The following is a 24,799-nucleotide window of genomic DNA, read 5'->3' on the forward strand; positions in this document are numbered from 1 at the left end:
CATTCTGACTAAGCACCACAAATGCATCACAAATGCAGCTGAGGGGCAGGGAGGGTAGAGACCTGGGGCAGGTGAAGGAGGCACTCACCAAGGACGCAAAATTTAAGGGGACATCGAAAATCGCAGGAATCAAGAGAAACCATATTTCAATGCAGCATTTTAAAATATTTAAATTAATGAAAAACACCACGATGAACACAGTATCAAAATTTTAAATAAAGGCAGGATCCATCAAAGCAGGTGTCTGGGTGTGAAGGATTTCAGGAATGTGGGCAACATATTACTTCTGAAACTCCGCCTTGGACTTCAGCAAGTACAGAGCAGGTAACACCATATCCATGGGGCCATCACGCCCCAAGACCCCTCTTCATAAACCAACCTGACCTCTGGGGGCAGAATTCCCGGATGCCCATCCCACACATCCCAGTAGAAAAGATCCATCTCTAAACCTCTGGAATTGTACTCCCGCTGTCCCATCCGGAGTAGCTATCTAGTTGCCAGGTCCACGCCCACCAAGCAGACTAGTAAAACTAGGCTGTGGGTGTTGGCAGGGGGGGTGGGTCAGACCAGCCAGGAGGCAAGACGGGTGAGGGAAAAGGTGAGTCTGTTTCCAAGAGAAACAAAGAGAGGCGTGGAAAAGCTCCTGGCTCTTATCCAGCTAGGCCCCGAGGCTCTTCTCTACTTCTAGCTGCAGTCTTGAGCTAAAGACCCAAAGCGAGGCCACAGGCAGGGGATGTAGGGAACCACAGGCGGTAAGGATCAGGAAGGACCAGTCCTTCTGGCTCCAGATTAAGAAGTGAGCCCAACCTTCGGAAGAACAAATGCGAGGGCTCCAAGGGAAGCCTAGGAAGGCCAGGGTGCTTCCAGAGCCCAAGACTGGAAATGGGCAAAGGAGGGGGTGGGGCCCGTCAATGTCTCATCAGGATGAACAAAAATAGTCAAGAGTCTGAAAAGAAGTCAACGGAGGCCCACCTGGCCTGCACAGCCAACCAGAAGCCAAGGCTCCCCCTTCTGCCTCTCGCCCTCCAACATCAGTGATAGCGAGTGACCAGGCAAGGAGGCCAGGAAGGGTCCAGGGACCGAGGAGGACTCCTGGAAGCAGCAGTGGGTTTTCCTTTCTGATGTGGATTTTTATTAATTTGAATTCCTGATCTAAGAAAACAATGATTTGTCTGAAAGAAGAGAGGCATTGCGAATGTGTTCCTAACAGTAACTGTAGCTTGACAGGGAATTATCCTCAGGCCTGAAGCCAAGGCCTGCAGCGGGTGGTCTGGTAGCTTGAACCAAATGAAACTGCCGACATTCGACTGGTTTTGACCTACAGCCACACACATACAAACACACAGCATTTTCCACAAAGGGCAACAATCGAGCAAGGTGAGGCTCATCAGTGCTGGACCTGGGGCTCCGGGACCACCCATTTAAAGTCAGAAGGGCTTCATGCTTCAGGGAGGGAAGGCAGCCTCCTTCTCAGGTCACGGCTGGGCCCAGAGGTCCAGAGGGGGGAAGAGACATGTGTGACTTCATACAACTCGTATGAGGGCAGCTCAGATCACCAGATTCCTGCCACCCCTGCCACCACGTTCACCTATGATCACAGTGTGCTGCAGGTGGCTCTCACCTCTGACCCAGGTCTACAGTCTCTGGCAGAGCCCTCAAGAGAAGTCTGGCATCTGCTTCTTACCCTAAATCCCTCAATAGGCAAGAGTGTTTCTGACCTGCCTGATGGAGCGGGGCCCTCACACACTTGAGTCCGAGGCACAGGTCTAACTAAACCCATGAGGAAAATCCACAGAGGAGCCTGCCAGATGGCCATCTCAACGCTGAAGTGTACCACTCAGCATCCAGTCTTCAGCAACCGCTTCTCTGTGCTTTGTTAAAAGCGACCTTGGAGAGTTAGGAATGTTCAGGACGTGTCTCCCTCCTCGTGGGGGAGGGATGTGTGAGGGGGCCTCTCATGTGGGGACTGTGGAGCAAGAGTGTTGACAACGTCAGGCCTAGATGCTCTTGGGGTGTCTCATCATGTCCCTGAGCAACCACGGTCTGAGGGAAAAGGTGCCTTGTAAGGAACCTTACACCATGACACATGTCCCAAGGGCCAGCAGACCCTTTCCCAAAGATTCTTCCAGGAATTGGCCTGATTCCAGTCTCTAAACAAGTCAGATCCTGGGAATGACTCCATGAAATCAGACCCCAAACTGTCATTCTGACATCGCCCATTTCCTCCTCTATAAGAAACTAATGGTGGGGATGATAGGCCTGACAAGTTAAGTGGGGGAATTAGGAAGGATGCGTTTAAACACCAGGTGCTACATAAACGAAGCAGAAGAGCATGTGCCTGACGATGGTCCCCATTAGTCATGCTAAGCCAACTCCAAATCACTCCTCTTCCAGAAGCCAAAGGAGAAAACAGTAGCTGAGTCCCCTAGAGGCAGAGATGGTGAGCACCACACAGCCAGCTTCAGCAATTTGTCCTTGTCGCTGGCAGAAAGCCACGGGCTTCACTGACCTGCTCTGATATGTACCCTCAATGCCCTTTCAGGGAAGGAGGTTATGGTTGCTTTTACAGGAAGGAAATCTGAGAGGGGGTAAGAGACAAGCCTGAGGTCAGACAGCAAAAGCAGAAGAGGGAACACAGCCAACCCGTTCAGGTCTCAGAGCCTGGTGCCCGATTCAGCAATCAGGCTAAGTAGCTTTTCCACTTCTCCTTACTTGAATCTTCATCTTTAAGCATTTCCCCTTCTCTACTAGCAAGTATATCTAATGTAGAAGGAAAATTATGTAATTTTGTAAAGGTCAGGAGGAAAGGTTAGGTTATTCTGGGTTGTCCAAATCCAAGATATCTTCCTCCTCCTCCTCCTCCTCCTCATCATTACTACCAGACCCTCGGGACACAAAAGGATGAGAAGCTAAGAGCATTCACCAAAGCCTCTTAGAAATAACATAGGAGGATAACTGGGACATCAACTCTGCCTCTTGCAGGGACCTGGATCCCCAAGGGGGGTAACTGGAGGATAATTGTGTTTAGAGTCAGTGGGAGGAGCCGAAGGATCCAAGGAGAAGAGGCAGAGAACAGCATGTTTCCCATCACCATCTTCCACGCAGTGAGCACCTGCGAAGAGCAGAAGGAAAGTGTCTTTGAGGAAAGGGAAGAGGGGAGGCCAGCTACTACCACTGCAGAGGCTTGATCCCCAGCTTCAAGGCTGCTCCTGACCATGATCACAGAGGCACGGGAACCTGAGTGGACAGAAAGCAACACAAACCTGTTACTAGATGGAGCCTTATCCCACCCCAGCCTTGCCCCACAGAGAGAGTGTGGCGGGCAGAGCCCCATCAGAGACCAGGTTTGGAGGAGCTAAGAGATGGTAACTACTCCATCTTCGTGGAAACTCACAGAAGCATCCAGAATAACCCTGCCTCTGCCTCTTGCAGGTACAATTCTCTTCACAGAGACCTAGCCTTCCCTTGTCTTTCTGCCAGATGGAGGAGTAAGAATTGGGTTCAGCTTCTCACTCAATGACAAGTGGCTGTCATACAGTTTACACTACATCAGTGACACTACCACTTCCAAGACAGATGGCTACAACCTAATCAAGTGACAAAAAGAAGAAAATGAGCAAAGGAAAAATCCCTGCCTCACACCACAGAGCACTGTCCAGAGCCAGCACAGTTTGCATCATGCTGTAGGCTGCACTCCACCAGAGGGCCATATAGCGGAGCCAAGGCTTTACACCTGTGTTGGTGACTTAGGGACTGCAGCCATGGAGAGTCCAGGGGAAGAGCGAAGAACAGACCATTTGTGTCCCTCTCCCCATCAAGAATGAAGAGGAGTCACTTGGTTGGCTGGAACCGCTGACAGGATTCACATTTTTTTCCCTCCAACCTGAGAAGTGGGGGATGGGGGCAAAAAATCACCTCTTACATATTGGCTTCACAGAACCAAGAGGAGAGAGTCAAGATGCAGTTACAAAACCCTGGGCAACAGAACCACTAGTGCCTTCCCCCAAGACTAGGTGGGGTCCTTGAACCAAAGTGCCAGTAGGCTCATAAATCAAGGAACAATTTGAAAACCAAGGTCACCCTTTTTTCATCCCCAGGGTGGGACTTCTGTCACAGTTAGGGCAGTGACCAAATCCCTCACTTGTGTCAGCTTCCCTGCTCTCCCCATTCTGGCATCCAGGCAGCAAACACAGGGAACCTGCAGGTTGGCCTCCAACATCTCCAGAGAATATTCCACGATAAAAGACAGTGGAGCAACACTGAGAGTCTGGAAGGGAGAGGAGCGTGACCTAAGGACTCTGCTCCCAACCAAGCTGTTCTTCCCACCCAAAGACAACTGTGCACACCCAACCCAGGAGGCCTCAGAGTAAGCGGAATAGTAAAGATACATATGCGAAAGCTCCAGAAGAAGATCTACATTCAAGTTAAGGAAACATATTCCAGAAGAGGTGGGGTTGGCCTCTGTTGTCCTTCCTCCCAGCTCATGGTCCAGAGCCCAGCACTAGGGGCTATCTGTGCACAGAGACAAGAGGCTGTGGTCAGCTGCCAGCACCTGGGACTTGAAGGTCACTGTAAATCAGTAACTCACTCAGCACCTTACAAACATCATTGCCTCACCATATCCACTTATGGAAGGGACCACTAAATGGCTCTGTTTTACTTCAAGGGCATCCCAGAATGGACGGCCTGGCTGAGAAGGAATCCCTACAGTTCCACCTCCCGGTGTCCAGGACTATAGTGGTGCAGGCTATAGTGCTGCAGTGTAGAGACATCTCCCAACCAAACACATAACCCAAAGTCCACTAATTCCAGGGACTGGAGGAAAGATCAATGAAGGGTATAACACACAAACATCAGACAACAGAAGAGACAAGCACAGGGACTTTGTCTCTGGCTTCCGAACGGGCACCAGTGAGTGAGTCTCCCAAGAAACTCTTCCTGGGATGAGCATGTGTTTGTATCAGAACCTGGTCTGACCATGGTCGACCCTAGATAGGAGATGGGTGATGTCAACACGTTTCTGCCCTTCTTTGAGTGTTTCTAAAAGGAACAAGGATAAACAGACCCTGTTACCCTCCTTACTCCAACTCGACTATATTTCTCCTAACTCCCTCCCCTCCCCAAGTTCTCACTAAGGCAGGTCCCCCTACCTCTGGTAGGCTCAAATAAGTAAGTAGGGCACCTGGAAGGGCAGGGAGGGAGTGCCAGCTCCATCAATTCCTATGCCCCACACTGGGGCACTATGCCTTCAGCCCTCCGGCTGGCACATAAGGGCTTAGGACACAGAAAAGCTCACATCCACACCAACAAGAGTCTGATTCATGGGTGTTGGGGAAGAATGTGGAAGAGGAGTAAAATCAATCACAGAACATCCACTCCTGGTGTTTGGGAAAGCTGAACTCAGCACTAACAGAGGGACCCAGGACAGGCTCCGGGCACACCCAGGGGGCTGAGGAGAGGGAGCAGCAGACAGATTTGGCTGAGTGACTCTGCAGGGTCACCCTAAAGGCGAGGAAGACTGTGGAGGATGGGGACATGCACGCACCCCTCCCTCCCCTACAAAGCCAGAGCTGATGGCCACAGTCCCTCCAGTGGACTTGGGTAGAAAGGCCCTGCAGGGCAAGAGACTCTCTGAAGTGGCCCTGTTTCCATCCCTTCCAACTTCAAAGTGCATTATCAGTGCAAGAAGTAGGGCTGGATCCCAGGGGGTCCAACTCTGAGAGAGGGCTGTGCCAGCCAGCTCCCCCAGCTCCTCCTGCTTCCCCCTGGCCCACCCCTGACCCTTTCATGCTAAGACCAGAACTCTTGCTGGATCTCATAAGGAGCAGGCCTGTGTGTGTTCAGTTCAGCTCTGCACAGTGGCACAGTGCTGTCCTGACTCTGGCCCTCTGCGTCCAGGTCCAGAAGTGTCCGCTCGGCTGGGGGCACCGGCCCCGCCTGGAACGGGAGCAGGGCTGGAAGTCCAGGCCGCTCCTCCACAGTGCTGCTGCTGCTAGCAAGGCAGGAGTCCAGGTTGCTCGGCGTCTCCGTGCTGGAGCTGTTGGCTGGGGAGGCGCTACGGGCATGGCTGGGGGACACAAACCACCAAGGGTCCAGCCGTTGCCGGTTGGCAGAAGGACGTGGCCGAGGCAGAAACTCCAGGGTCTTGGGTCTCTCCAAGGTAGAGTCCTGTTGTGTGTTCCAGCGCCTTGGAGTTGGGGGAAAGACCACATTGGGGTCAGGCAGACGGGGGAATTCACCTGGGTCTCGGCTGGGGCTGGGGGTTTTCAACATTCCTGGTCAGAGAGACAAAGGGAGAGGCATCAGATGATGGCATGTTTCTGGGCCAGATATACTCTGCTCCCTCCCTACCTTGCCATATCCCCTATTCACTTGGGAGAATATGGATGACAAATATTTAATGAGCAGGTACTATGTGCCATGCGGTGTGTTGGGAGGCACTGGGGATACATACAATGTGAACTAGAAGGTACCTGTATCTGATGATGATAATGGGACATATGGAGGTCACGTCTGTAATGAAATAACTTAAGGCAGATGTTGGCAAACAAGACCCATAGGCCAGCCACCTTTGTTTGTAAATAAAGTTTTATTGGAAAACAGCCACAGCCATTGTCTGCTCTCCCCCTAAGTCATCAGAGTTGAGTACTGTAGTTACAACGGTAATGACCCACAAAGTCTAAAATATTTACCATCTGGCCCTTTACCAAAAAAAGTCTGCTGATACCTGACTTAAAGAAATGTCTGTTGATTTGCGATTCATCCATTTAATAACCATGTGACAGGAACAGAGCTAGGTATCAGAAATCTAAAGATGAGTAATATAGAGGACTCTATTTCCAAAGAGATCACCTATTTGAGTATAACAAAATATTTAAAGATGGGAGGGCAAGCTGAATGGTAAAATACAATTGTCATTCACAGTCAAATCTTGTTGAAAGGGTATTGCCATCCCCTCTTCTCCTACTGGATTAGAGACGGTTTCTAACTGAGACCTAGGTCTTCTAGGAAGCAAAGGACAGTGGTGGGAAAGACCTAGGATGAAAGTGTGTGTGCCCACCTATCGCAGGTGTCAGAAGGAGCAGGTAGGCAGACGCACAGGCAGAGCAATCTACCTGGACACATCTCCAGATCTGAAGAGTCAGGCACGAGCAAGGCAGGAGTGGTGAAGGGCGTGATGCCCAGGCGGAAGCTTGCCTTATGAGTGTCTGTACTAACGCTGTAACGAGAGGCTAGAGCCCAGCTACATGGCAGAAAATACCCTTCCTATGTCAGTGTAGGATTCCTTCTGGTAAGTTTGGTTTCCTCTTCAGGGAACAAACAGAGCTAGACTCCTGCCGTTCCTGTACCCTGAAAGCACTGCACCATGCACTCCAAGACCCAAGGCCTGAACATCCCACAGAAGTCCCAGGTATGATTCTTCCTGGAACCTGCTTGTCTTCTTTAACTCCTCAGGGAAGAACCCTTGAGGCACACGACAGAAAGAAATTGGCCACTTCCTCTACCCCAGATGAGAATGTGTTGACTGGCTAAGTCAGAAGGGGAATGGAGTCCACTCCAACATCTCTGCTCCTGGGGAAGGCACAAAGGCAGGAAAGAGAAAAGAGGAGGAGGACAGGACTCACCTGCTCCAGGGCTGGGGCTCAACCCATTGCTGGAGGGGCTCCTGCTGCCTACAACAGCCGCTGGCTTGAGGGCCCCATCAGAAGGAGTCCTCCGGTGACTACCAGGCTGCGACGGGGCCGTAAGGGTGACATGGGTGGGAGTCAGAGATTGGTTGGGGTCTCGCTTGAAGCGCTCCACTCGGACATTGACCAAGGGGTTGTGTGTGCAGGGAGTCAGGGGCGGGGCTTCAACCGGGCTGATGGGCATCTCATACACCACAATCTCATCGCTGTCTGAACGCAGCAGGGAACGGGTGGAGTTGCACTCAGAGATGGAGGAGAGAGAGAGCAGTGTTAGGGAGGCAGAGGGGTCTCCTAGCAACAGCATGGGCTCTTCCTTCTTGAAGAGCTTCCGGGATGGGGGGCTGGTGCTCCGACGAGGACGGCTGGCCCTCTGAAAAAGACCCTCACGCCTCTTCTTCTCTTCCCGGGCTGGTGGCTCAGGCTCCTCCGGGGGAAGCGGCTGGCACTTGCCAGCTTCCAGAAGGTCAAACCCTAGGCCTGTGGCTGCGAGAACAGCCCCGCAGCCAAGCAAAGCCACCTCACAGCGGCGGTGGTGGGTACCACCCCGCTTGAGGCTGTTAGTTGGTGTCAGCTGGGGGGTACTGGTGGCTGAGTTGACTGGAGTGAGTTCCTCATGGACTCCATCACTGCAGGGGCCATCACCATCCTCTCCACGAGGGAATGGGATACAGAGGTAGGACTGGTTGGCTGAATGCTGTAGACGACTCTCTCCACTTCTTGGGCCTTCACTGTCCTCATCCTCTGCGAAGATGAGGGGAATGGCAGGGAAACAGGAAATGGAAATTAAGCAGCAAGAATAAGAATCTGGTCCTTCCCCTCAAGCCCAGTCCCCCTGGCTTAGCATTATGGATGCAGAGGTCAAAGACTATAGGGGTGGGACAAGGAATTGGGCATTGAATCAATAGGGCTTTACCCCTCCACACTCAACTGTGGCCAAAATGGAGAAATCACTCTCCACTCCAGAGCCTGTTTTCCTGTTTTCAGAAAAGAGGATCTGCTAATTGGCTACTCCTTTCACAGGGAGCCTCAACACAAGACATGCAGTGTGAGTTTCCTAGAACATTGGATAGAACAGAAACATCTCTAATTTTTCCACCTTAAAATTGGAAGGGACCTTGGATTTCTAAAATGTTACTCTAGAGACTTGTTTTAAGACTAATCTCCTATAAAGCATTAGAATCCCCAACATGGGTGAAGGCCCATCTACTCTACAGACTGACCTACTATGACCTTGGAAATCTACAGAGATAAGAGTACTAACTGAGAGAGAGCCTGAAGAAGACCTTACCCATCCAGTAATCACAGACAACACTGAGAAGCTTCCTTAGAGGAAGACTGTGGTGTCTTCTACCACCATCTCCTGTTTTGCAGACTCCCCATGTTAAAATCTGAGGAAATGGAGCCAGAAAAGGGAAGTGCCTGATTCAAGGCTTCATCCTTCTGCACTGCCCTAAGGAGACTATAACTGGCCCCTTAGGATAGGAAGCCAAGGGCAGGCTCTATGGCAGCAAAAGTGATCAGGGAAGATTCAATAAAATGGGAGAAGAGCAAACTAAGGGGGAATAAGGTGGAGGACCAGGAGCTGAGTAAAAGGAGAAAACCCCCATGAAGTAGCACTAGGGGTCTTCAAACAGTCCTAGAAGCTCAGCCAAGAAGTCCCTGAGGGAGAGAGTCAAGACAAGGGCAATGCTTACCCATCTCCATAAGGCTGGTGAACCCTGGCAGGGCTGGGCTACTCCTTGGGCCCTTCCCCAGGTTGGGGGCACTGGACGACCACTGCTTGTATCCATCTACCAGGGATTTGAGGCTGAATAGAGGAAATGAGGAAACGGTTAGAACTGGTTACTTATCCTTATGCTACTCTCAGCTCCATGGGCCTTTGGAAATGTCTCTCCTATCTGCTTAATTACACCAAAGCCCAAAAGCCTTGGGATACAGGCCAAACATTACTGAACCCACCTGCTTCATTAACAAAAGTGCACATGCTCTAGGGAAAGAAAAGCAGTGGCATGGCCCATCCCCTTCACATGATGCTCTGGAGCAGTGGAAAGATCTAGTGGGCAGGCTGGCAAGAAGACAGAAAGAGTAAGGACTGCCCAGCACTGGCCAGGGTCTTACCTGAGGCAATCAACCCAGAGACACTGAATACAACACACAGGTGACCTCAAAAATACTGCAATGCAAAGACTTGCAATGCAAGGCAAGCATTGGACAGACGAGCTAGCAGAGATGGGCCAAGCTACTCCACTCACCCCATTTATTAATTTCTCCTTCCAAGCTTATGGCATGCTTAGGCAACTTTCGAAGCCATCTACTTTTCAAACACAAAAATCAACCAACAAAACTGCACCAACCCAGTGCACTTTGGGCCAGACCTATGTGGCTAGTACACAATGCTCTAGTCGAGCCCTCGGTTTGTCTGGGAATGGAGAGAAAAACGACAGCAGCTCACTTTCAAACCCCTGTAATCAGCTCACAGTGACAAGCCAGTACTCTGAGGATATAGACTGGGGACCCCAACAACCCGCTTATAGGATGCGGGAATCAGAGACGCAGAGGCACTGATCTTTTCTCTGAAGGACAGTAAGAGGGAAGACTGAGGAATCTGTGAGTTCTGGTTGCCTTGGAGCTATCAGATTTATAACCAGAAGTGGCTCTTATTTTAGGGCTAGAAAGAGCCGTTCAACTAAAGCCCACTCTTCCCAGAGTCCCAACCACTCTTGAGGGAGAAGGACCAACTTCTTCCCTGACCTCAGATCTCTGTTTCAAGTGCTACCAGAAACACCAATGAATTAAAATACATTCCAGCCACCATTGGTTTCAACCAAAATACAGAGCCAGAGATAGGCAAGGTGCTAAACCCTGGAACTTCCAAGTGATAATCTTATAACCTCACCTCTAACTCTGGATCCAAGGAAATCCAGATCAGCAAAGTCAAAGCAAGTGCTAAAGATCAAAGGACGAATAGCCATGTCCTATCTCCCTAAACCTAAGGGTGCCAGGAGAATGCCAAAAACAGGAGCGGCCAGAGAAGTGAGGAGGCAAAGCCAGACCAACACAGGACTCTTCCCAAGGTGCACAACAGTATGGCTTTAAAAAAAAGTCAGCACAGCCCAGGCAATGATGAGGCGTGGTTCTACGGGGTGCGCTGTGAGAACAAGGATGTGGAAGGGCGACTATTACCAGTACATGTGATGAAGGGTGAGGAGTAGACTCACCCCAAGTGGAAATGTGGAGATTCTGAAGGGGTACTGAAACCATTAGCTTTCTCACGTCTCTGAGGGGATCTTCAACAAATAAAGAGAATCAACAGGTAAGCAACAGCCATACATCCTCTTATCCTCTCCCATGTGAGAACCTTCCAGGCTGGACTCTAGCTATGTCCCAGCTGCCCTTCCCTTGATCAGTCAGCAAAGCCCACATCATGAAGGAATCTGAACACGATGGCCCTGCGTGAGCTGCCACAGGCCCAGGACCTCCCAATCTGTGGGACAAAGGTCCCTTTGCAGCCACAGCCTAACTGCAAAGGGCCTGAGAATCCATAGATACCTGAGCTGTCTACAGACAAGTGCATATTTCCTAGAGATATGCACAATTTTTTCAAAAAGATGGAGATTCAAATTCACTGAACATTACTGAATTCAATATAGCTTTTTGTGATTACGTATTTTCTTCAATCAACAGGGACTAAAATTAGAAATATTATCATATAGAGGCTCTCAAAAATTTCTAAGATTAAAGAGGTCTTTATTCAAGACTGGAAGGAATATACGTTATTTCTTCAATAGGAATTGAGAATCATGAAAAATTGTCACATATTTTGAACTGATTCAAAAGTTTCGAGGGCAAATCTACATAAGGAGGACAAAAATTCCAAAGTTAATATTTTGTAATGCAAAATAAAGTCAATTTAGTAGCAAGACAAAAAAAAAATACCTTTAAATGAAGCAGAACCATAGAAACTATTGGGACCCACAGCCAACCTGGTAAATCCTATTTGGAGTCACACTAATGTCAGAAATATCAAGGGATTCATGGTGACCGAGTTTCTCAGCCCCAGCTCAACCCGATGCTAGCTCAGGGCTCAGACGACAAACTGAGCACCTCTTGCTTCTATAGAGCTTAGTACAGCAGAGCAATCTGCCATCCTCAGAGGATCCAACCACTGAATTCTTCCATAGCTTAGACAGTCTGCCCTACACATCTAAATTTTCTATTCCAAGGTATCTAGTGATTTCCAAAGCCTGGTTTCAAAGAGTCAAGCCTTTGTGACCCAATCAGTTATTTTCACCTCCAGCTCAGATCTGATATGGGGAAAAAGATTTTGGACATGAAATCTTAGTATTCAGAGAAATACCAAGGCCAGTTATAGGTTCAGGGCACCTATAAGGTTAATATTCAACCTTAGAAGCTCTTTGAAAAGCCACTAATAAAGGTGAAGGGTGTTAATGCCTGTCCTCACACTTGGAAAAGGAAAAAAACATGGTTCCAGATTCTAACACCAAGAGTAAGAAGTGTAAACCATCACTTTCACTCTTCAGGGATGAGACAGAACTGCACGAGAGGCATGCAAGAATCCTCACAGTAAATACTGACATATGCTTACTCTGCGCCAGCTAACCTGCTATGCGCTTCCACAGAGGAACTTATTTAATCCTCACGTCAACTCCACGACATAGGTACGGATATGAGCCCCAATTTATAGATGAGAAAACATAAGGTCCCACAGCAAGGCATGGTGGAGCCAGGCTTCACACCCAGGCAGTCTGGGGTCAGCATCCAAGCTCGTCACTGTTATACTACAAGTGACTAGCCTATGAAGGACCAGGGCTCAGGAGAATTTGGCCCCTATAGGCCACAAGACCACAGCGAGAACACAAGCACATCCACAGCACCAAGGCGTGCCTTGTGCTTTGCCCAGAGGGGGCGCTCACAGACATCAGTATGGGAATGGGGTGGGACCTGAAAGAAGTTCTGGTGGCCCTGGATTTACACCCAACTGCAGTACAGGTATGGATTATTCTGCCTGCCCCTGCCTCAGGAGGAGCCTCGAGTGAAGAGTCCCGTGAGGCCTGCTCCTCCATCTCTTTCCTCTGAGTAGGCGTTTTCAGGGGAGAAGCCAGGTTTAAGCAGACACACGGCAGAACTCTACATTTGCTTAATGTGTGGGCTACTTACTGCTCTGAAGAGGATGCCCCCAGGGACCAGCAAGCTATAACCCGTGGGCTCAATCCTGCCCATCACTTGTCTTCATAAAGTTTCACCGGAACGCAGCTGTGCTCATTCATTACACATCGCCCATGGTCTGTGGCTGCTTATGCACCACCACAGTAAGTCGAGCACTGACGACCCAGACCACAGGGCCCATAAAGCCTAAAATATTTACTATCTGGCCCTTTATGGAAAAAGTATGCCGATCCCTGTCCTAGGAGGTTCCAGGGAACAAGGAGATTGGGAAACTCTGTTATAAAGATCAAGAAACTTGCAATTTCTCAGAAAGCAGTGAAACACACAACAAAGAAAAAGGTATTATGTATCCTAGTGTTAAACGGTGCCCCCATCTTTGCGTGAGAAAGAATTTGCCGTCATCTGGCTCTTACCCTTCGTCTCCGGAGGCAAGCTCCCTCTGACCCAGTGTGCCCGGCCCCCACGTCCGTCCCTTCTTCTTGGGGGCCCTTTTCTCCTCCTCCTCTCCCTCCTCCTTTGGGATGACAGAGTTCCGGCCCCAGGTTTTGCTGCTTTCACCTGGTGTCACTGTGAATGACAGAGGTTGGATGGGATCTGGAAAAGAGACAGACAGGTCCCCCCAAAACTAGCCTCTCCCCCACAAGACACACACACACACACACACATACACACACACACACACACACACACACTTGGAACTGCAGAGAAGAAATCAGACCTCTTCAAAAACTCTGTGATAGAGTGGAGGCTTCCAGGAAAGCAATGGAGTTCTCAGCCAACAATCGTTTAGCACTCCCAAAGTACCAAATGTGGAAAAACTTCCTATAGTTTCTTAACTGCAACGTAAGCTGGAGCTCAGGCCAGCTGGACATCAGAGTTCGAAACAGATCTGACTCAAGGAACTTGTTTCGTTGGGTGGAATTCAACTGGGGGTGGCGGGGCGGGGGAGGAGGGAGGTAGGAGGAGGGAGAGAAAAAAGACAAGGGGCAAGGAAGATGTGGAAGTACAGAAGTTTTGGTAAGAAAATGCTGGAAAGGAAGAAAATGAGGATTTCAAGATCATGGAGAAGGAAGTCAGGAGTGGGAGAGGGGGAGGGAACAGGCCGAGAGAAATACAATAGGTGAGAGAGGAGGAACATTCTTCTGACACCGATACCTTTGAGCAAAGATTGAAACCCAAATGTATCAGACATTAGCCTATATTGTAAATGAGTTAAGAGAGCCAGTTACCAAAAACAGGGAGCTCTGAGGACTGAGGCAAAATACTGAGCACAGGGAAAGGGGACTCCACTGATTTGATTTGATTTTTCAAGGAAAGCCAGAATCCAGTTTTTTTTAATGAAATCTCTCTATCCTCAAATTAGGAAAACTAATTTATTCCTACACACATATACATATGTATGTGTATACATATAAAATTCTTTCAAGAAACACTGCCATAAAAATAAAATGAGTCCACAAAATCATTCCATTTGCAATAACATGGATGGACCTTGAGAGAATTATGTTAAGTGAAATAAGCCAGTGAGAGAAGGATAATCTGTGTATGACTCCACTCATATGAGGAATTTAAAATTTGGACTAAGAACAGTTTAGTGGATACCAGGGGAAAGGTGGGGTGGGGGGTGGGCACAAAGGGTGAAGTGGTGCACCTACAACATGACTGACAAACATTAATGTACAATTGAAATTTCACAAGATTGTAACCTATCAATAACTCAATAAAAAAAAAAAAGAACACGAGCTGAGCTCACCAAAAAGAAAAATAAATAAAATAAAAATAAATAAATAAAATGAGTCCAGGGGCCATCCCCGTGGCCGAGTGGTTAAGTTTGCGTACTCCGCTTTAATGGCCCAGGGTTTCACTGGTTCAGATCCTGGGCGCGGACCTACACAACGCACATCAAGCCATGCTGAGGCGGTGTCCCACATAGCAGAGCCAATAAGGACCTACAACTAGAATATACAATTATGCACTGGGGAGCTTTGGAGAGAAGAAGAAGAAAACAAGATTGGCAATAGATGTTAGCTCAGGTGTCAATCTTTAAAATTAGTCCAGATCTGGCTTATCATAAGTATTTGCTAAGTTTTCTTAGGACCTACGCTTTGAAAAAGCCCTTCCTTGGGAAGCATGGACAAAAGAAAAACAATGATGCCCCAATATGGCAGAAAGACACAAGGTCCCCAGGCCAGGGTACCAACCTGAATCTACATCACACACCAGCTCCCAAATCCGTACATCACTAAAGATCCCATCAATACCCACAACCCCCCTCACTGGTATATGACTAGGAGTAAAAGGGGGAGGAGGGAGTCGTAAAGCTAATGGTGAGAGACAAGGGGCAGGGCTAAGGGTTTGCGTACATATGTGCATGTATATACACATTGTCGAGGAGAGTGGCAGAAGTTATGGATGGAGCAAGCCTGGACCAATCGGTGGCTGGACAGAGCAGGGGACAGGTGCCCGTGTGTGTTCTGGCCCCTAATTTGGGAAACAGTCTCACACTGGATGGCTCGAAGACGAGGAATGATGGTGGGGCTTGCAGGAGGACTGGAGCGGCTGCTGATAAGACTCTTCCTCTTATCCATGGTGGGGGAGGCCTGGACCGTGAACTTGTGCTGGAAATCTGCTTGGCAAAGACAAACACATGCATGTGCATCAGAATTTTCCCAGAATCAAATTCCTATAAGAAAACTGACACTTCCTGGCAGGCTCGAGGGACAGGCCCCTATTTCCTGAGAAGCCTCTGTTCACCTGGTAAATGTTCTCTTTCGGAATCATCTTTTTCCCAAAAGATGGCAGGGTGGCAAGATGAACATATGAAAAGAAGGAAAATTCATTATCTGGGCGAATGTCACTAGATAGTTTTCATACAGCTTCTATATAATGTATATAGGCGTGGCAACAACACAGAATAGTTTTTTTAGATCATGATGTTTGTTGATTATTCTAGGCAATCTAACTTAAAATTCTCTGTTTCATATTTTCTATTAGTACACACCCCCCTTTTCTCAGAGACCTAAGCAAGGAGACTGATGCTTCTCATTAAGTGTAGGCAGAGCAGGGTAACAAGAAATATCCTTGGTGGGAACTGAGGGAAGTGAGGGAGATGGAGCTAATGGTCCAAATCGTGATGTTTTCCAAAGGCAGTTCAGGCATAGCATAAAGAATGCAAAACTTACAGCTCTGAATTTCTGAGTTTCAGTCTCCTCATCTATTAAAGAGGTTTAATAAACAGCTGCATGCTGTACCTGGGTCTCCCCACTCAACTGTGATCTCTCTGAAGGTGGGCACTAACGCTTTTATATGGGCTTCCCCAGTATGCAGCAATACGCTGACACATGCTAGATGCTCGAGAAGTGCCTAAATGCCCCCCAAAAAGAAAAAAAATGTGCCATGAGACCAGTAAATACATCCCAGGAACACACTCACTGAATTCCACTAAATGATTCTCTTGCCTGTACTTAAGCCACCATCCTAGTGCTTAAAACCATCCGCTACTGCTCCATTTATGTCTCTTCCCTTGTCCCTTACACTTCTCATAAACGTGCTTCCTGAGGTCTTATAGACTCAGAATACAACGAACAACTTTTTTATCTACATACATACACACTTGAGCACTCACCTTCCTCCCTGGGTACATTACACCCCAAAAAGATTCTAATTCTTTACTTCCACATTTCTTTGCATCTTCCCAAGGCCGTATATATACCACAAATGTACCCTTATTCAGCCGATGTGTTTCTGAAAGGTTATGTGTAAATCAAATTCTCATACGTTAATCCTAATCTCAACTGTACTCGCGGAACTAAATATCTAAAGAAACCCTGAGATAAGTTATTTTGCAAAGCCAAGAGTTCTCTTGTCTCACACATACACACCCTGGAATTTTTTTTCTCCAGTTACATGCTTCCTTCTCCAGGTTTGCTTAAGTGAGATGTGCCTGTGTGAGCACCCATGCCTCTAGCAGCCTGGACCACGCTTGCCTGTCAGGTCCATCAGTGGTTTGCTTTAGGTTTACTTAAGTGAGACGTGCCTGTGTGAGCACTCATGCATCCAGCAGCCTGGACCACGCTTGCCTGTCAGGTCCGTCACTGGTTTGTCTTCCCTTCATATTCTCTGTTTAGTCACACCCAAACATTTCCCTGCAGTGGGGGAGCTTTTCAGCACGCCCGTCATTCCACCAAATAGAATGGCCCATTTCAAACCTGGGTCTCATGTTTCCAAGCTTTGTCTATGGCCCCAACAGATCCCCTCCGCACCAGCCCCTGGCCCTGCTTCCACTTCCCAGAAGGTCCCTGGCCACTGACCAGAAGGGAGGCTGATGCGGTTTCCATCCTTGAGCTTCAGCCGGCTCTTCCGGAACTTGCCCTTGCGTTTCTTCACCCGGGGCTTCTCCTGGCACAGCTGGTGGATGATGATGTTGAGCTCCCGTTCTAGGATGTCAATCTCCCGCTCGGCCAGCTCCTGCTCCCGTCGCCGCAGCAGCTCCTCCTGGTTCTTCTGCTGGAGTGCAGCCCGCGTCAGCTCCTCCTCCCAGGTGCGGAGCTCCTGCAGGGTGAGTAGAACCATCAGGGAGAAGAGTGGGGTGCTCAGTGCAGAGGGGTGAGGTCCGAGAGCCTCCAGAGGGCTGTGCCCACAGCAACCTGGACAGCACTTCAAGTCCTCAGTGGAGATGTGGGGCTCAATAGTCAGCTGGTAAATGAACACCTGACCATCCTGAAAGGAAGGCTCAAAACAGCCATATGGAGGACATAGCTAGAGCAGCCACAGGTAAGCCCTGGAGACAGGGGCTGATTGTTCCCAGCTCTCCTTGATTACCAATTAAAATTGCCTGTGATTGGGCAAAAAATAGAGGTCTGGGCAGAAAATATAATCATGTACTTAAATTTTACAGACTTGGTTCTATTTTAATTTTTTTCTATTATATAAAGGATTTTTTTTAAAAACCAGAGCCAATGTAATGTGATATAGCTTAAAATGTGCCCGCTGGAAATGAATCACCCCTAGGTAACACCTAACATTCAAATAAAAATAAATATATTTCCAGGGTGGCTGTTCAAAAGGTATGTGATGCATGTCATCTAAATCTTTGTTCACTTGGTGAGCAAATCCACTGAGCCATGTGTTCTGAACTCTCATCTTATCTTAAAGGACAACCACTTGCTCTGGATCGTGACAGCACAGCAGAGAAGAGAGAACATTTCCTGAAGTCTTTGCCAGGCGCTTGCTCTAGAACCACTGCCACACTAGGTGGGCAGAACCTCTTCCCCGTCTCCCCTTCCTTCCACATGAATTTATAAATAAACCCAGCACACAGTTCCTGAGAAGAGGTGGGGGAGATAGGGAATCAAGAAACAGGAGAAAAAACAGGAAAGAGAACAAAGCATGTATATAAAAATTTAAAATCTGGAATCTAAACTGTTAACACTGGTTACCCTGGGCCTAGGACAGAAGAGGGGGACCAGAACTTAAGAAACTTTCACGTCGGGGGCTGGGGGCCGGCCCCATGGCCAAGTGGTTAAGTTCGTGTGCCCCACTTTGGCGGCCCAGGGTTTCGCCGGTTCAGATCCTGGGCACACTCATTAGGCGATGTTAAGGCGGCATCCCACATACCACAACTAGAAGGACCACCCACAACTGAAATATACAACTATGTACTGGGGGGATTTGGGGAGAAAAAGAAAAAAAAAGAAGAAGAAGATTGGCAATAGTTGTTAGCTCAGGTGCCAATCTTTAAAAAAAAAAAGCTTTCATGTCAATAACCTGACCGAACCATGTCTAAAAAGTGGGAAGGTTTTTCAATAAAGCAACCAGAGCAACACTTCCATGGTCGAAACTTATTATTTTCAATGAAATGCTCCACTATAAGAAGTCATTCTGGACTAAAACAAAATACTGTAGAAAAGGAACCTAGAGCTAGAAAAAAAAGCTGAGCAGCAGGTAGAGAGCAGAAGGAACAGAGACAAGATGGGAATAAAATATTCTGATGTTAGGAGCTTTTCATCTGACTTGTCCTCCATTCCAAAGAGAATATCATAAAAGTGATAGAAAGGAGAGAAATGAGAAGAGGATTAGCACCTTGAAAATTGTCTGGTACATGGTAGGTGCTCAGTAGTTGCTGAATAACTGTTGAGTCAATGAATGAATGAATGAATGAGAAATAGAAAGAAAGAGAGAGAAGACAATTTTATAAACGTAATCCTTCTTTATGGGAACATAGATTCATCGTAATTGCCTGAGAGATGAGCTTGAACTTTTGAACTTCTCCTTTGATGAGATAAGCCCCAAACAGATTAACTGTTGGGTGCCCTCCAAATCTTTGGCTTCTCTGTCCTGTTACTTTGCTTTCACCATCAGGAGAACAAAAACACATGGAAGAATCAGAAAAATTATTCCTGGTTGGTTGATTTTGCTGTTAAATGGAAAAGTTGAAAAGTTCAAGCTAATTTCAGCCTTCCTAAGTCCTCTCTCCTGCATGCTCTTGTCTAAGGGATGGCTTAGGTCTAAGCCCCTTCCTTTAAAGGAACTCAAACCCCAGCTCAGAGACCATCCCATCGTCAAATACCTAGAAGCAGTAGGTTGAGCCAACCTGAAGAATGAGCTGAATCATATGGGCAACCAGGACAGCCATGGACTACTTCCCCATGGCGCCATATACCTAGAAGATCCACAAACAAGCTAAATCCCCTTCTTGTGAAACACCTATTTGGGGATCAACTTCACGGTATGCAAATCACATTTTCCACATCTAATGATTTAAGAGGAATCTCTCCAGAGAGAAAGCTCGTTATTCATCTTACCCTCACTTGCCCAACTACGAGCCTTATAATAGAGCAGCATCATAGCATGGTGGTTAAGAACAAGGATTCTGGAACAAACTGCCTGAATTGTGTCCTTGGGCAAGTTAACATGGGCATCATATGTGATAGGGAGTTAAGAGCACCGACATCACAGGCTTGTGTTATATAAGACAATTATCATCTTATGTAAGATTACATAAGAATTCATATAAATTACTAGTAACGGGGCACGGCACATAGTGCATGCTCCACAAATGTCAGCTCTTACGAGAATGGGTTTAACTTTTCCTAGTAACTGACAAAATGCAACTTTCATTTTTCTTACTGGCTGGTACCCTTATAATTTCATCAATCAAAAGAAAGATAATCAAGACTGAGTGATTCGGCAATCTAAAACTTGGCCAGCAACTCTGGGGGTTCTTCTAGTTGGAAGAGAATTAGTAACAGGAAGAGTCTCTTTTAATTGTTCTGCTCAATGGTCAGTGCAGGTCCACCCCTCTCCTCCTGGGTCCCTGAAGGATCATCATAAGCTCACTCCATTCCCCTACAGAATGCTCGTTGACTTGCCAAACAGTACCGGGTTTAGGATTGCTATGTTGCATAAAAAGAGTTTAATCTCTTCAAATCAGCTCTGGAAATGAGTTTTAAGTCATTTGTTTAGGGAAACATCAATGACATTGGAAAGAAGATGGTTTTGGCATCAGAAGACCCAGGTTCAAGATTCTGCTTCCCCACTTACAAGCTGGGTGACTTTAGACAAGTCACTGACCCTCAGCTCTGAGATGAAAAAGACAGTAACATGCCGTCTACATGCTGGTGGCAGGGGCCATAAGACTCCTCGATAAAAAGGACGAAAAAGTCTCATGAGACCTTTAAAGTGAAAGAACTTGGAAGCCATAGAGACATAGCCAATTTTAGCTACTATTATGATCATACTGCTTCCCAAATTCCCATAGTGGGGAGTGAGAAGGGAAAAAAGAAATTAACCAAGTCTGTCTATGGACATGCCTTGTGCCCCTGGCTGCAGCCCTTAGATTTAGTCCTGCCCCTGCAGTATAAGCAACATAACTGCTTTGATTAGCTTCACCAGCATGGACACAGGTGGATAATGACTGTTAACCACACACCAAGGGCACAGAGAGGGGCCATCAAGGGGGCTATTTAGGGAATGGCCACCAAAACAAAAGGTCAGATCTCTAATAGGCTAAGAGTCTCTGAACTCCCCAGTTGGTTTGGGCTTTGAGCTCTTCAAAAAACATGAAAATGCCAAATGATTTCAGACCCATGGTATTTTTAGCCCATATGCTGTTTCTGGTTTTGATACCAAAGACACTGGCAGGATGTCCTGATAACTGTTCTCAATGTTGAAGCATCCATCTAAATCAAGTTAACCCCCTTCTAGAAGTTCATTGCAGAACCAAGAAACCTTTCTAGAACCGTCTTATATTTCAGCTGGCAGGGTGAGACAGCCTACTGGTACCTGCCCAATGGTGCTCTTCCTCCAGTTTGGACAATGAAGTAGATAATCCACAGGAGAGCTTTGGACTCATGACTCTCCCTACTTACTCCTGCCACATCCCAAAAAGAAAGAAAAAGTCTCTATCATTTCAGGTCACACCTGAGGCCTAGAAAACTCTCTCCATGTAAAGCTGGGAAGGAAAGAGCTGCCCTGTTATTGCAAACCAAGCAGGAAGGTGGTCGTGTCAGAATCTATTCAGAGGCCCCAGTGGAGAAGGTCCACTGATTCAATGCATGCCTCTTTCTTTTCTTTCTTACCTTTTCTTTGGCCCTGAGTTGGTCAAACATCTCCTGAATCTCATGTTTCCAGTCATCCTGCAGGCAGTGGAAGGAGTCTTTGGGCATTTCGAAGAAACCAGACTCCTCTATGGTAGTTAGCTGGTCCAGGATATTCGTAAAAGATGGTCGTGAATGGGGGTCAGGGTTCCAGCAATCTGCATGGAACATGTGAGTAGACAAAAAACATGAATGAACAGAGGCAAACATATGACTTAGGATACTACGTGACTTCATCTGCCAGAAAACTACGTCTCATTTCTCCTTTCAGAAACAGAGATTGGGAATTAGGTAACCCCAACCAGGGCTCGGGAAGCAAAGCAAGCTGCCCAACATCACAGTCATAAAGAGTGAAATTGGAAATAAAAGGCAGCAGCTCTGCACCCATCCACTTCTGAGTGCTGACTCAGCACAAGACAAGCACGTCCCAAGAGGTTTCCTGTGTGAAGCATGACAACCACTATTCATCAGGTTACAACATCACTCCAGGCCTGACAATAGGCAGCCACACACTGGGCCTCAACTTCCCAAAAACAATGAGCTACCCTTCCCCCACTCAGTGGGCTGATGAGAAGGCAAGGATAAAAAGCACTGGTGTGGGAGTCAAGAAAAGTGAAGTCTGTCTACTCTCAGATCAGCCAATAACTAATGGAGTGGCCACCTGTCCACTTAACCTCTCTCAGCTTTGGATTTCTCTCTTACACGATTATAGGGTTTGACTAGATGACTTTTAGAGTTCCTTTCTTCTCAGATGTTCTTCATTTCTATATGTAAGACACTCAGAGATCCTGACATAAAAGCTGCAATACCTTCCTAATTTTGTATTAAATAATAATGTACTAAAGTACTGGAGAGCAGGCTTTAGTTATTAAGTTCTACAGTCACTGTAGATGGGCAGAAGGGACATCTGTGACATCAATGTAGCAGGCCGGTGACATCATCTTGGGGAAGCTCTTCCAACTGCCCACAGGATTCCTCCTTGAGTGACTAATACTTCATCTCCTCTTTCAGTAACCGATCCTGTGGAACTGGCCAAAATCTATCAAGTGCTGATAGGAAGGTAAACTGTCTCCACTTTTGTTCCAGACAGGGGTCACTTACCTTCCATGAGTTTGGCAAAAGGTTCTGGGCATGTAGAAGGAATGGGAAGGGCAAGCTTGTTCATGGCCACTCCATAAGCAACTGCTAAGCCATCGATTCCTCGGAAGGGTACCTCCCCAGTCAGGAGCTCCCACAGCAGCACCCCATAGCTAAGGAGAGAAGAAGACAGAGGCCACAGGATAAACCAGGGGTGCAACTTCACTGGCACAGCTCAGGAGGCTTTGCCAAGCACTTTCTCCAACATGTGGGGAAACTAACAAAACAGACGCGCTAACGTAATATAAAAGGGAGACCATAGGCCTACTAGCTAAAAGCAAAAACTCTGCAGTCAGGCACACTTGGTTTCAAACTCTTGTTCCTCAAAATCCTCAACTGCAAAGTGCAAATAACACTAGCAGTCTCACGAGGCTGTCATGAAATAAATGAGCTCCTCTAAATCGGTGCTCAATGGCCACAGCTATTTTGTTGTTGTTATTGTTAACATAACAAAGTGTGAGAAGAGGCAGCCTCTCAGGAATAAATATTTTCTGTTTTAAGAGAACTTCAGCTTTAGTCACAGATATATATTTTTTAGCTTTAGAAAAGCAGAGAGCTGAACTCAAAACAAGCAGATTTTATCCTATAAAAGATTTCTTTAAATGCCCACTGGGTTGAATAGATTCCTGCGCTGGATCAGCGTGAGTGAGTCCTTAACAGAAACCTCTGTCTAACTCAAAGGGAAAAGTTTCACATGGGTGGCCTGCATCGGGACAGCAAAGCGGTGTGCCAGCTGTGAGGGCTTCAGAGTTCACACTCTCCCTTTCAAGTCCACATGAAGAACTCCTTTCCACCCGTCCTGTGAGTCAGAGGATGGGGAGCACAAACCTTAGCAGAATAATTCTTCTATGAATTCACCATCAGAACCAGGCAAAATCACCTAACGTTCACTCCTTCCAGGAATAGGCAGGACAAGAAACCATAAGGCCACGAACAGCTGGAAGAGTGGCTCTCCTTATATTGTCAACACAAATCTTTTGTAACACTTATCAGTAGTTTACAATCAACAAAAAGTCGTATTAATTAAAAAACAACAATAAACCCAGTATCTATTTTATCATGATACCTTGTATGTGCAGGGTGCTAAGACATTTACAAATGCTATCTTGAGTCTCTACCACAAACTTGCAAGGTAAGTATTACCATCATCTTGCAGATGAGGAAAGCAAGTTTTAGACAGGTTTAGCAGCAGTTATTAAGAGCATACATGGAGTAAGTCATGGTGGACCCTAGACCAAAGCCCAATTCTTTCTCTCTAGAATGCCTTCTACCATTTCTCTGTTTCATAAACTCTAATCGTCTTTCAGATCTGTTTCAAATGCACCACTATTTCTTCATTCATTTTAAACATCTACTAAAGATTTACTATGCATCAAGCTCAATGCCAGGCACCAGGATACAGCATAGACACAGATCTTACCCACAAGGAGATTAGTAGGAGGAACAGAAAATAATCAATTAGAATACAGAGAGATGAGTCATGACAGAGATACTATGAGGACACAAAGAAGGGTCACCTAATCCAGACCAGGATCGGAGCCAGGAGATAGCTGGACCTTGGCTACTAAGTGAAGGAGGCGCCAGTGCTCCAGAGACAGGGGTCAGGGTGTACAAAGGCATGGGCTTGCCCTCAAAGAATCCCAAGTGGCCTGGCATGGCTCCAAAGAAGAGCAACGTCCCAACCAATGTGCCAGGGCATCCCGGAGGATCCCTACAGACAGGCCCTCAGAGTGGCCTTGCCAGTCTCCCTGGACAATGGCTTTACCCCAGTAAGCCCTCCAAATACTATTAGTTTCTTTATGCATCTTGACAGAAAAAAAGCCTGGTAGGACAGTTGCAGGTCTAGTCCTGTCTAGACAAGGAGTTGGACTTTAGTCTGAGACTGATGGGAACAATGCTGGACACTTTAGGAAACCCTCCCTGACACCCTCAGGTGTTACTCAGCCCTTTTTTGGGATGCCATGTACTGTAGTTGTTTGTTTACCAGCCATTGGGGCTCCTAAAGGGCATGTTTTTAATCTTTGCATCCTCAGGGCCTGGCCAGGCTCTGGTACACAGTAGCCTCTCCTATGGTGAGTGAGTTGGTGGGTGGGTGTGGGAATGAGCGCACAGTCAGATGGTCCTGCAGACTGCACTGGGTCCCTAGAGCAGGCCCTGAATACCATCAAGAACAGCACGACTACACTTCCT

The 24,799-nt window shown here is 47.4% G+C and overlaps 1 protein-coding gene across 4 annotated transcripts in view; it reads right to left on the minus strand.

Annotated features, from left to right (window-relative positions):
• Positions 1-1,141: 1,141 nt before the first annotated feature.
• Positions 1,142-24,799, minus strand: part of MAP3K9 (mitogen-activated protein kinase kinase kinase 9) — a 73,360-nt gene continuing 49,702 nt past the window's right edge. The window contains exons 4-12 of one of the 4 annotated variants that reach the window (XM_014830175.3): positions 22,574-22,722; positions 21,455-21,630; positions 17,186-17,426; positions 15,379-15,501; positions 13,289-13,469; positions 10,907-10,975; positions 9,383-9,495; positions 7,626-8,429; positions 1,142-6,275 (exon numbers count right to left, since the gene is read on the minus strand). In XM_014830175.3, the coding sequence (XP_014685661.1) occupies positions 5,791-6,275; positions 7,626-8,429; positions 9,383-9,495; positions 10,907-10,975; positions 13,289-13,469; positions 15,379-15,501; positions 17,186-17,426; positions 21,455-21,630; positions 22,574-22,722 (2,341 nt within the window). In that variant the 3' untranslated portion in view covers positions 1,142-5,790. The remainder of the gene's footprint in view (positions 6,276-7,625; positions 8,430-9,382; positions 9,496-10,906; positions 10,976-13,288; positions 13,470-15,378; positions 15,502-17,185; positions 17,427-21,454; positions 21,631-22,573; positions 22,723-24,799) is intronic. The other 3 variants (XM_014830177.3, XM_014830179.3, XM_014830178.3) reach the window with 3 other exon arrangements.

The sequence above is a fragment of the Equus asinus genome, chromosome 7, assembly GCF_041296235.1.
Source record: "Equus asinus isolate D_3611 breed Donkey chromosome 7, EquAss-T2T_v2, whole genome shotgun sequence".
NCBI classification, from domain to species: domain Eukaryota; kingdom Metazoa; phylum Chordata; class Mammalia; order Perissodactyla; family Equidae; genus Equus; species Equus asinus.